Source organism: Phascolarctos cinereus, unplaced genomic scaffold (genome assembly GCF_003287225.1).
Source record: "Phascolarctos cinereus isolate Bilbo 61053 unplaced genomic scaffold, phaCin_HiC Scaffold_726;HRSCAF=1367, whole genome shotgun sequence".
NCBI lineage: Eukaryota > Metazoa > Chordata > Mammalia > Diprotodontia > Phascolarctidae > Phascolarctos > Phascolarctos cinereus.
The window spans coordinates 337,439,526-337,451,925 of NW_027556098.1; the positions used below are offsets into that span (position 1 = coordinate 337,439,526).

Below are 12,400 nucleotides of genomic sequence, written 5' to 3' on the forward strand. Positions count from 1 at the left end.
AAAGCTAAAGGAAAAAGCAAAAAGGTCATTTAAATTCTTTAGCTATTTAATTTGCATCTGTAAAGATTGAAATCAAGGAAAACTGAGGCACAAAGTTCCAAGCACTATCAATTTATTGACAAAGCATGAATTTGTCAATGAACAGGGTCTCAGCCCCCTCAGAAAAGCAAGAACCCCAATTGAGGGCGACAGCTCTCTTTTATAGACAAAAGGAGTAGCCTCCAGAATAAAAGGCAGCATCATGGATGGGAAAAACAGTATGACTGGTTATACAGTCTGACGCATCCCAGGTAGGAAGAACAATATGACTGGCTGGAAATTAGGAATGGGGGCTAGCAACAACCTCTCCTTCCACTCGGTTGCTAAAAAATGTTCATTATTTGAGTCCACTTGCAAGGTCATTTTAGCAACAGTGGACCTTGGATACCAGACCAGACTCCCTGGTGTCCATCTGCATCCCTGAAGGATAACAGATTTCCTTGAGGCAAGAAGAGAACAGTGATCAGCAAGAGAACTGAACTTCTAAACTTAACTCAGAGACAATAAGTAATTTACAGGAAAGTTGACTTTCAAAATTAACTCTAAGACAAATGAAACATGACTTGGGCAGTTACAAAAATATCGACAGTAATACAGAATGAAATCAATAATAAAATAGAATCAATTTGATTTTCCCAATTTTCATATCTTACTCATTTATAAAAAGATAATTTTTGTGTTCCTATACACGTAGAGAGATTCCCAACATGCAATTCAGTTCAATCAAGACTTAGTTATTAAGTGCATACTGTGTATAAGACTGAGAAGTAATGTATACTGGAAAAGATGACTGGTCAAAACCTTTTGGAACCACTGGAAAAAAACTACGGGGGGAGGACACTGGTTCTATGGGAAACACTGGGATAACCTCTTACGGAGAGCAGCCTGTCATCTATTTGAAAGTCAACTCATTTCTTCTCACGCACAAGGGAAAAAGGGAACCGTCTTGTCCAAACCTGCAGTTTACAAAGGCAATGGCAGAAATCTTTTTCAAAAGAGTGGTGCCTAATCAATGGACTAGATTAGGTATATAATACGTAATAGTAAATGACTATAGTAATCCAATATTTGACACACTCCTATAACATCTGGGGACAAGAAATCATTATGTGACAAAAATTATTAGGAAAACTGGAAAGCAATTTGGAAGAAACTAGGCATAGACCAATATCTCACACTATATTCCAAAATAAAGGTCAAAGTGGGCACGTAATTTAGTCATAAAGGGTGATATCACCAGCAAATTAGGGGAGCACGGAATATTTTGCCAGTTAGATTTATGGATAAGAAAATAATTTATGACCAAACAAGAGATAGAGAGCATTACAGGATATAAAGCGGATAATTTTATTACATCAAATTAAAAAGCTTTTGCACAAACAAAACCAGTACAACCAAAATTATGAAGAAAGCAGAAAACTAGGGGCAAATTTTTATACCAAATTTCTCTGATGAAAGACTCATTTCTCAAATACATTCAGAAATGAGTCAAATTATAAGAATACAAGTCATTCTCCAAACGGTCAAAAAGGCAGTTTTCAGAAGAAGAAATCAAAGCTACCTATAGTCATGTGAAAAAAAATATTCTAAATAACTATTGATCAGAGAAATACAAATTAAAACAATTCTGAGGTACCTCCTCAAACATATCAGATTGGCTCACATGACAGAAAAGGAAAATAACGAATATTTGAGGGGATGTGGGAAAATTGGGACACCAATGTTCTGTTGGTAGAATTACGAACTGATCCAACCGTTATGGAGAGCAATTTGCAACTATGGTCAAAGGGTTATAAAACTGTGCACATCCTTTGCAATATCACTACTAGATCTGCATCTCAAAGAGATTAAAGAAAAAGGAAAAGGGCCTACAGGTACAAAAATGTTTATAGCAGCTCTTTCTGTAGTGACAAAGAATTGGAAACTGAAATGTCCATCAATTAGGGAATGGCTAAACAAGTTGTACTATATGATTGTGATGGAATACTGTTGTGCCATAAGGAATAATGAGCAGGACAGTTTCAGAAAAATGGGGGAAGACTAATACGAACCAATGCAAAATGAAGTGAGCAGAACCAGGAGAACATTGTACACAGTAACTGCAATATTGCACAAAGATCAATTGTGAATGACTTAGCTATTCTCAGCAATACAATGATCCAAGACAATTCTGAAGGACTTATGATGAAAAATGCTATCCACCTCCAGAGAAAGATATGATGGAGTCTGAACGCAGACTGAAGCATACTTTTTTAAACTTTCATTATTATTTTTTTTTGGTCTGTGTTTTCTTTTGCAGTGTGACTAATATGGAATTGTTTTGCATGACTACACACGTATAATCTACATCAAATTGGTTGCCTTCTCAAGGGGGGGGAGAAAAGGGAGGAGAAGACTATAAAACTCAAAATTTTAAAAATGTTAAAAAAAAATTTTGCTTGCATGTAACTGAGAAAAAATAAAATAAAAATAAATGTCAAAAAATTTTTAAAGAAAGAAAGAAAAGAAAAGAATGCTGCCCCAATTTGATACCTAGCTAACATGGATGCGAGTCTAGTCAAGAGAGATTATGAAAGAAGAAACTGCTAAAATTAATGAAAAACACATTAAATAGCAGGTCAGCCCTACAGTCAGTAAGACTTAGGTTCAAGTCCAGCTTCTGATATTTAGCCAGCTGTGTGATCATGACAAACCACTTAAACTCCCAACATCCGCAATGACTCTCTAAGGCTATAAGTTACAAATGAGTTGTCCATTTGCACCAGTGGAGGGAGTTTCCCAATTAGCTCACCACACTGATGAAATTGCAAGTCTGAACTGAAAAGAAAAATGCAAATTAAAATGCTAGCCGCCATGGATATAAAAATAAAACCAAGACGTAACCTCAAAGAGCTTACATTCTATTGGGATTCACATACATTGATAAAAGATAATTTGATAGAGTAGACGATATTACCAAATTGAGGGGGCAAGAGGTACAGGGTAGGGATTAAGGAAGGACTTCATGGAGGAGGCGGTACCTGTGCTGAAGGAAGTCAGGGATTCTCAAAGGCAGTGGTATAAAGGAAACATGTTCCAGGTACAAAGAACTGCCGGCACAAAGGCACAGAGGTGGGAGATGAAGAGCTGAGTCACCCCTGGAATAAGTGATATTCCAATCTGGCTGGAACACTGTGTAAATTACTATATAAAGAAGAAACGTAAAATCAGTCTAGAAGAGTAGAAGGAAGGCAACTTAGCGAGTGTTTTTAAATGCTAGGCTGGCAAGTTTGTATTTTGGGCTACAGGTAACAGGAAGCCACTGGAGTTGTTGAGCAGAGGACTGACACGGTCCACGCTGTGCACCAGAAATACTCACTGGACAGCTCTATGAGGGAGACAAGAAATAGGAAGCAGAGAGACCAATGAGAAGGCTACTGCTACTGTGCTGGTCCTGTTAAGAGATGGTAAGACTGAACTAGAAGAGCAGTCACATGAGTGGAAAGAGGATGTGGTAAATGTTGTGGTAGAATTGTGCAAGATTAGGCAGCTGATTAGGTATGTGGGTGAAAGAAGGAGGAGGAGGGGGTTGGGAGGAAGGAAAGAAAATAAGCCTTAATTAAGCGCCTACTATGTGGTAGGAACTGTGCTAACAATTTCTTTATTTAGACTATAGAGGGGGGGAGGGGAGGGAAGGAGGATAAGAACATGGAACTTTACATAGACTATCTCAAGGATACAAATATTGTATTAAGGATCACTCTTGAAGTTTATACTTCGGTGACTAGAAGTCCTGAATAGCTGAGAGACTGAAGAATCTGGCAAGAGAGGAAGACTCAGCAGGGGTTCAAACAAACAGCTTTCTTAGAGTTGCATATAGAAACAGACAGCAGAAGCAGTCATTTAGCAAGAAGGCTCCAGCCAGTGGTTCCTGATTGAATGAATTAAGCTCACTGGAAGAAAGCTTCTGTTCCAGCTCCTGCTGTTCAGTGCTCCTAAGGGGAAGGAGGAAGGAAAAAAGGAGAAAGAGGAGGGGGAGGGGAAAAGAGAAAGGGTGCAGGAAGAATAAAAGGACTGATGTGAAGCAGTAAGGACCCAATTAAGAACAGGAAACAAATTTGTCCTAGACCCCATCGTTGTCATCAGAGTTGCATGATTTTCCCAGCAAAGCAGGAGAGGTAGATGAGAAATCTGAAGTCAGAGTCTCGCAAAATGTGAGTGGCAACAGGATAAGAGAGGAAAGAGATTCAAGGCAGAGGACAGTGGAGAGATGAACAGCTCATTATAAAACTGTGAAGGCAGGAAACATCAGCAGTGATGAACTGGAAGAACAGTGTGTGCTAGAAGGCCTCAGGGTCACCATAAGGACAAAGAACAGGATTGGAGGAGCGAGGCAGAGGAAGAATGGATAGAGAGGAGGTCATGGTTAAAGACAGAAGTTCAGAGCTCAACAGCCCAGTGACGCTGAGAGGAAGGTTACTGTGGTAATTCCTGTCTGTGGCTGAGGTGGGGTGAAGATACAGATTTTTTTTTTTGGGTAAGGCAATTGGGGTTGAGTGACTTGCCCAGAGTCACACAGCCCAGTGAGTGTTATGTGCCTGAGGTTGGATCTGAACTTGGGTCCTCCTGACTCCAAGGCCGATGCTCTATCTACTGCTACCTAGCTGCCCCCAAGACAGAGATCTTTGCAGCTGAGGTGGCTGTTGACCGGGCAAGTCAGACTCCATACTGAATGAAGTCCTTGAACATGAGGGCAGGGGTTGAGATGAACAGAAATACAGAGAACAAGGTACTGAACTCCTTGGATACAAAAGTATACATCTGCTGAAGGATGGCTGGACTTAATGGAGAGAACAGTGTTGGGTGGGGAAGGAGAGGGATGGAATGGGAAAAGGGCATATTTGTCATTGAGATGATCTCTGATGCTCAAGTCACAATCATGCTATTAAAACCATACTGGCAACATATTGTTTCTTTGCTGTGTAGAAGGCTGAAGAATATGACCCAACGAACATACCTTGTGCACCCGAATGCCTTGTAAAGCTGCTATTCTACAGGGCGTTGGCTGATTACCACTGCTGCCCAGTCCAAGCTGCCCGTTTCCATTGTATCCCCAGACATAAACCTTGAAAGAGACCAAACAAGTCAATAAGCATTTAGTAAGTGCCTACTATATGCAAGGTACTGTGGTAAGTACTGGAGATACAAATACAAGCAAAAATGGTCCCTGCCCTTAAGAAGCCAACAATCTAAAGGAGGAGATAACAGGCAAACAACTATGTACAAACACGATATATATATATATATACAATAAGCTGGAGATATTCTCAGAAGGAGAGCACTAACATTAAAAGGGGCCCAGAAAAGGCTTACTGAAGAAGGTGGGATTTTAGCTGAGACTTGAAGGAAATCAAGGAAACCAGGAGGCAGAGATGGGGAAGGAGAGAATTCCGGCATGGGGGAGAGCCAGAGACAATGCCCAGAATCAAGGGATGGGAGTGACTTGTGTGAAGAACAGCACAGACGCCAATGTTACTAGAGCACAGAGTATATGCGGCATGGGAGAGTAAAGGGTAAAAAGCCTGGGAGGGAAAGAAGGGGCCAGGTGATGAAGGGCTGGAGGATTTAGATGCAGATTTCTATAGGAAACAAAAACCACAGCCCCAGATGATAAGAACCATATTGTCTGCTGAAGGCACTGATGCAGGACATGAGAATTTGCTTTGTAAAAACAAGTCTCAAACTACCACACTGTCCAACATTCCTAGTGGAAGCCTTCTACTTACCTCGCCGCTCTCCACCACGGCCATTGAGCAAAACTGGCCACAAGCTATGTTTGTAGCGATTTTGTTGTGTAAGCAGCCAGTCACTTTTCGAGGAATGGGTTGGTTGGCTGTGGAGCCAGACCCAACCTGTCCAGAGTTATTGTAACCCCAGGCAAATACCTATTAGAGGAGAAAGCAGGAATCTCTTACTCCACATTAACTCAAGAATCATCTCAACTGAACAATGAAACCCTTGCTAACAACAGTAATGACACACTCTTATAGTCCTCTTAGGATCACAGCAACTCCACGAGGTAGATCTTTTACAGACGAGGAAACTGAGGCAAGGAGAGGATAAATGACTGACAAGGGTCACAAACAAGAAAGCTGCTGAAGTGGCCTGTGGGTCTCACCATTCCTTGGTGCTGATATCTGATGGCAAGTGTTTTTAAATTAACATACACACTGTGCCACACAGCCTGCTTCTCACATATGTGTGACTGTGTGTATATGTGTGATTATTTTAAAAACATTGGATACGTGTTTTCCACTTAAGAAAATATTTTTTGTAAAATATAAGACAGGGCCACATTTGGCCAAAACCTTTTTTCTTATATTTCAGTAAAAGACACTCACCCCTGGTGGTTTTTGTACTTCACTGTCACAACATAAAAACAATGTCAGAGAAGTCTCAAAATGTTATAGGTAGTATCATATATAGTATATAGGTAGTTATAGGTACCTTATTGATAAAGGTAGAATTCAAGCCCAAGGAATATTAATAAATGAGGAGGAGGAGAAGATCAAGTCACAATGGGGGAGAGGGGGTGTAAGCAAGTTTAGGAGACTTAAGTGCCAACTTTTAGATCCCCAAATAGTTACTCCAACCATCTGACCCATTTTTGAGGGGGATGGTCATAAGAATCTCTCCAATCTTCTTCCTACAGAGAGAGAATAGGAACCATATTTATGTTGAGCACTCTTACCTCACCATCAGATGTCAGCACCAAGGAATGGTGAGATCCACAGGCCACTTCAATGACTTTCCTGTTTCCTAAATTGGTAGAGATGTGGGTAGGTACTAAACCATGATTAGTTGTCCCATTGCCCAACTGGTTATAAGCATTATGGCCCCAGGTATACACTTCTCCTTCTGAAAATAAAAAAGAGCAAGATAAAGAATTTCTATGAGAATTATCTTCATTATAAGCAACTATGTATCATAATAATTTAATAAATGAAGCTGAATTAGAATATTAATCACCTTCCCCAGCTTCAACCACCAAACCCAGCCTGCAAAGAAAGTTTTTTAAAAGTCAAAACTTTAGTTTCCATGCCTGGACAACAAGATGACTCTTCGAAGCAGAAAGCTGATAGGAAGGCCTAAAAATTGGAGGACTGATTTCTAATAAATAGTGATTTTATTCTGTTGTTACTGTAAGGAGGGAGGAGGTTCAGGCCTATGATTTCATCAGAGTGGGGAACTCTCAATGCAACACTTCTGTATCATATAGTCTTAGAAAGTTGCCTAGGGCACTGAGAAGTTAAATGGCCCACCCATGGTCTCACAGCTTGTATAGGTCAGAGGCAACACCTGAATCCAGATCTTCTCGACTCAAATGACAGCCTTCTAGCACCATACTGCCTCTAAGTAAGGAACAATATGTTATGCTAAACTCCAAACTATACCATTGTCAATACTGGGCAAGTATTATCAGAAATGACAATAATAATATCACATTTAATTAACACTTTATAGTTTATAAATCATTTTCCTTACAACAGCACTATGCAGAAGATAACACATTTTGTACATAAGGAAACTAGGATCAATTTCTTTGCTTATTTATGCAGTGTTGAAGTAATCCCTGCCATCTGACAGAAAGCACGGGGTAACATCAAACCAGCTTTCCTGAGATTATTCTGTTCATAGCCTTTTAGAACTAGGATGGGCCTCAGAGAGTAATTAATGTGGTTCACACATTTTATGATCAGGAAACCAAAGCCCAGACAGATTAAGTGAACTGTTTAGTGTCAAACAGGAAGTGAGACTAAAACCTAGGTCTTCTGAAACTGGTGCCATTTTCAGTATACCACACTCCCTTTATAGAAATCTATCTTGTGAAGAATGTAAAGAAGTGGGCTTGATAGGCAAACGGAGGTTTTATTCACATTCTTAGAGTGCTACTAGTTTCTGGTTTTTAATGGTGTTGCCTTGGTACTTAGAATGCCAATTTGTTTTCCCAAGACAGGTCTTACATGGATAAATGAAGATTATCTGGCTAATTCTGACATTGTTCAGAGTTCGGACTTTAGTTTGAAAATTAAATGGTTTAAGGATACATTAAAAAGTTCTTTTCTTTTTTAAAAACCAAGTTGTTTACTAGACTACATGACCTACTTAAAAAGATTCCTCAGGGAAGAGGCAGAGGATTATTTCTTACTGTAAACCATCTTCTTGAAGTTAAATAGAAGTCCTGTTAACTCTAAAGACCAATTTTTATACTGACACTATTTTGTCTCCCCTTCTCATGTCCTGATGGGGCTTCAACCAAAAGAGAGGCAGCATAGAAGTAGTAGCACTGACCCTGGTGAGTTCTAGACCTGGTTCAGTAACTCTCACTCTCTGGGCCTCGATTACCTCAGCTGTAAAATGATGGGGTCCTTTTCAATTCTATGAGATGACTATCAACTTTATTCTTAATAATATTCAGAGAATGAAACTTCAGAGCCTAACTTGATAACAACCCTTATATTCATGATGCGCTGTCTATGAGCAATTTCAATTGCCCCTCCCTCCCCAGCTGCCACCTCGAATTAAGTCTGGTCTTTCTTGATTTATACTTAATGGAAACAGAAAACACAACTAATCATTTAGAATCATATTCAAAATTTAATATCTGTTGCTCTCCCACTGGCCCCAATTCCTCTAGCTTAAATAACTCTTACACTCAATTCAATTCAATTCAGCAAACATTTATTAGGCATTTAAAACATACAAGGCAACGTGCTAAGTGCTGGGGATGACAAGGACAAAAGTTAAACCATCCCTGCCCTCAAGGAGCTTACAGTCTATATTCCTTCATCTCTGTCCTATCTGATTTTCTCATTTTTAATCATGCTCATTGCTTTACATTGTATCCCTTCTGAGTTCTTGTAATGACCCATCCTGCCCCCAGAGAAGGAATAAAGAAATACTTTCTTCCTTTCAGGAGAGAGGTGAGGGGTTATGGGTGCAGACTACTGCATAAACTCTTAGACCTACTTTGTTTGTTGGTTTTCTTTGTTACAAGGAATACCTCATTGCAGGTGGGTTGGGAGACATACATATCTAAAAATGACTGTGCTGTTAAAAACAAAAGGCATCAACAAAACTTATTTTAAAAAAACAATATGCCATATTACTAGTAATAATATTTGTTGTCATAAACTGCATTTTTTACGGCAACTATATGTTGAAAAAAAAGAATTGGTCAAAACTCTAAAACATCTGATCTGGGTCAATTTTGTCACTCCTGCCACATATGATGCAACCCTCTTAAAGGACTGACTTATATAATTTGACTGTTCTTTCCAAAATTTAGGGAAATAAAACAGAGATTTTGTCAAATGCCATTTCTAGTTCTTCTAAGACTCTGAGGCTAGCAGCCCATCTGTGCAAGATCATATAGAGTTCTAGAGCTTCTCCAATAAAGTCAGAGTTAATTAATGCCATTTGAAGAAGGAATGAATTGTATTTTAAGAAGCCTCTACTCAACAAAACAGAAATTACCTTTGCAAACCAAACTGCCCCAGTGCACTCTCAAAGCTCAACTGTATTCACCCTCTGTCATCACAGGAGCTCCACAGCTCAATGGTGGCAGAGCCAACATTTGCATGAGACTGCAAATGTTCTGTTCAACACCTACTGCACCGAATTATAGTGGGCACATCACAGGGTCTCAACAACGACACGGTGCTCACTCACCATAGGGGCGGAACCTAAGCTTCTGTTAATGAACAAGGAATGGAGCGAAGATTCAAGGGTGGTATTTGTATTCCTACATTACCGTCCGTTGCAATGACGACATGAGGACCACTTCCATAGCTCAGGCAGGCTATTTTTTTGCCGCATAAGTGATCAACTCGACGGGGTTCAATGGAATGCAGGATATCACCCGTTCCCAAGCAGCCGCTACAATTGGTGCCAAGCACAAAAACCTGTGGGAAAGTAAACTCTCAGCTTCATGGAGTCACTTGGTGAAAGACGCATAAATTAAGTAACACGGAAAAGCAAAATGTAGCTAGAATCAGAGCATCAGAGGTCCAAATCTATGCTCTCTCAATTGTGTAACCTTGTTCAAGTCTCTGGGCCTTGATTTCCTCATCTGTAAAATGGGGTTGGCCTAGATGACTTCTAAATCCCAATCCACTTCTAAATCTAAGATGTTATAATGATCCTATGTCAAAGCATGAGCAAGACCTCACAAAAGAAGATAAAGGCTGTATTACATTTGTTGTTGTTCAGTCATTTATTCAGTCGTGTCCAACTCTTCATGACCCTGTTTGGGCAAAGATACTGGAGTGGCTTGCCATTTTCTTCTCCAGATCATTTTACAGATGAGGAAACTGAAGGTTAAATGACTTGTCCCAGGGTCATACAGTTACTAGGTATCTGAGGCCAGATTTGAACTCAGAAAGATGCATCTTCCTGACTCCAGGCCCAGCACTCTGCCCATAATCTTCCCCTCCCCTCCCACTCACCCTTGCTCATTTTACCTTAATTCCTTATCTTTCAAGGGTCTGGAGATCACCAAAAAAGATATATCAGCCAATTAATTACAATATGAAGACTAAACACTGAAAACATGGATAGTGGTGGGTCTGTTCTGCAAATTACCTCATCATTTTCTGTAGAATACAAAACTTCATTGCCAGCACTGCCAAAGACACAGGCCTGACGAATTAACTTCAGCTCATCTGGTGAGCAAAGGGCAAAAATTGGCCACTTTCCCACATCTAGCATCTTCAGTGCAGATAAAAACCCATCCTCTGCTACCTGAGAAGAAAAAGCAAGAACATATTAAGAGTATTTATGGGGAAGCTGGTTTTCTCTGCCCTTTCAACTTTATAACACTGTTTAAGTGACTTCACAGTGGCTCCTCTAGCACTGAAGATAATATTGCTTTTAAGGAGGAATGACCTTTTTAATGATTTTAATGAACCAGGGTGATTTTAATTTCTCACATAGAGGGACTGATCCCTAAAAACAAAACTACTCCAACTGCCTGTTGAAGTAACAAAGGTTCAAGGCCGTTAGATAGAATTAAGCTAGTAAGTCTCCTAACTTTTGTAGAGACATGTGTAGATCATTTGAGGCTGGGTATTAAGGAGCAAAATATTTAGCCATGAGTTTAAATATTGAAAAGGCTCTAAACATAGCTCTGCTCACCAGGCTGGCTCTGAATACAAAGCAGAAGAATTCTGCTGTCCTGGCTACTGCCTGCATGTGAGCTGGTGCATTATAGTAAAACCAAAGAGAAGGGGAAAGGTCATAACCAAAATAAGAGCTGGGAAAAGAGCTGGCCTGAAAACAATTCCAGGAAAGTCATTCAAAGTTCCAACCTAGCAACAAGTTTTGTGTGACCTTCTACTAGAGAGCTCAGAGCTTTTGTTTTCTTCTGGTGAAAGGATGAACAGAAAGGGACACTGAGATTTTGTGTAATCAGGTTACAAGCATCAGCATCCAAAGAAAGCCTTCTGAGTCAAATAGAGTCAAGTCAGTGAGCATTTATTAAGCACCTACTATGTGCCACACACTGTACTAGGTTTTGAGGATACAAAAAAAGGCAAAAACAGTCCCTGCCCTCAAGAAGTTCACAATCTAATGGGGGAAACAATATACAAAAAAACCTGATACAGACAAGATGCCAGGTATCATATGCTAAGTGCTTTACAAATATCATCTCATTTGATCCTTACAATAACCCTGGGAGGCAGGTACTATTACTATCCCCATTTTACAGTTGAGGAAACTGAAGCAAGCAGAGGCTAAATGACTTGCCCAGGATCACACAGCTAATAAATGTAAGAGGTCAAATTTGAATACAAGCCCTGCCCTTAAGAAGCTTACATTTTACTGGGGGAAATAACATGTACACATGTTAAGTAGTTATAAAATATGTACAAAATAAATGCCAAGATAATTTTAGAGGAAAGGGGGAAGGCAGCAGTTCTTGTGAGCAAGCAAGGCCTCATTTGGGTTGCACATCTATTAAGTAATGGAACCAGAGATTAAAGAAAAGGGAAAAGCTGCTTCGATGGAAAATACTAGCATTAAGGAGGATGTAAAAAGGCTTCTTACAGAAGGTAGGATTTTAGCTAAGGAAGCCAAGAAAGCCAGGAGGTAGGAAATTAGAAGGAAGAAAATTCCAGGCATTAGATACAAGTAAAAATACACACAGCTAGAATATGAATATTACCAATTTGTTTCTGGAATGTGCCTGTCAGGGGGAGGATTACATTGAAAATGATCCAATTTAAATAATATTTATTTTATTGGGGCTATAGCTATAGTAACATGCCCATTCATCTGCCATATCAGACTTCTTAGAAACTCTATCCTGGGGCATACAACC

General features: G+C 39.7%; 1 protein-coding gene across 6 annotated transcripts in view; it reads right to left on the reverse strand.

Moving 5' to 3' along the window:
- Nucleotides 1-12,400, reverse strand: part of RCBTB2 (RCC1 and BTB domain containing protein 2) — a 56,165-nt gene that overhangs the window by 22,102 nt on the left and 21,663 nt on the right. For all 6 annotated transcript variants that reach the window (XM_020993798.2, XM_020993800.2, XM_020993797.2 and 3 more), the window contains 5 exons: nucleotides 10,663-10,821; nucleotides 9,833-9,983; nucleotides 6,770-6,936; nucleotides 5,805-5,963; nucleotides 5,036-5,143 (listed from right to left, as the gene is read on the reverse strand). In XM_020993798.2, coding sequence (XP_020849457.1) covers nucleotides 5,036-5,143; nucleotides 5,805-5,963; nucleotides 6,770-6,936; nucleotides 9,833-9,983; nucleotides 10,663-10,821 — 744 coding nt within the window. The remainder of the gene's footprint in view (nucleotides 1-5,035; nucleotides 5,144-5,804; nucleotides 5,964-6,769; nucleotides 6,937-9,832; nucleotides 9,984-10,662; nucleotides 10,822-12,400) is intronic.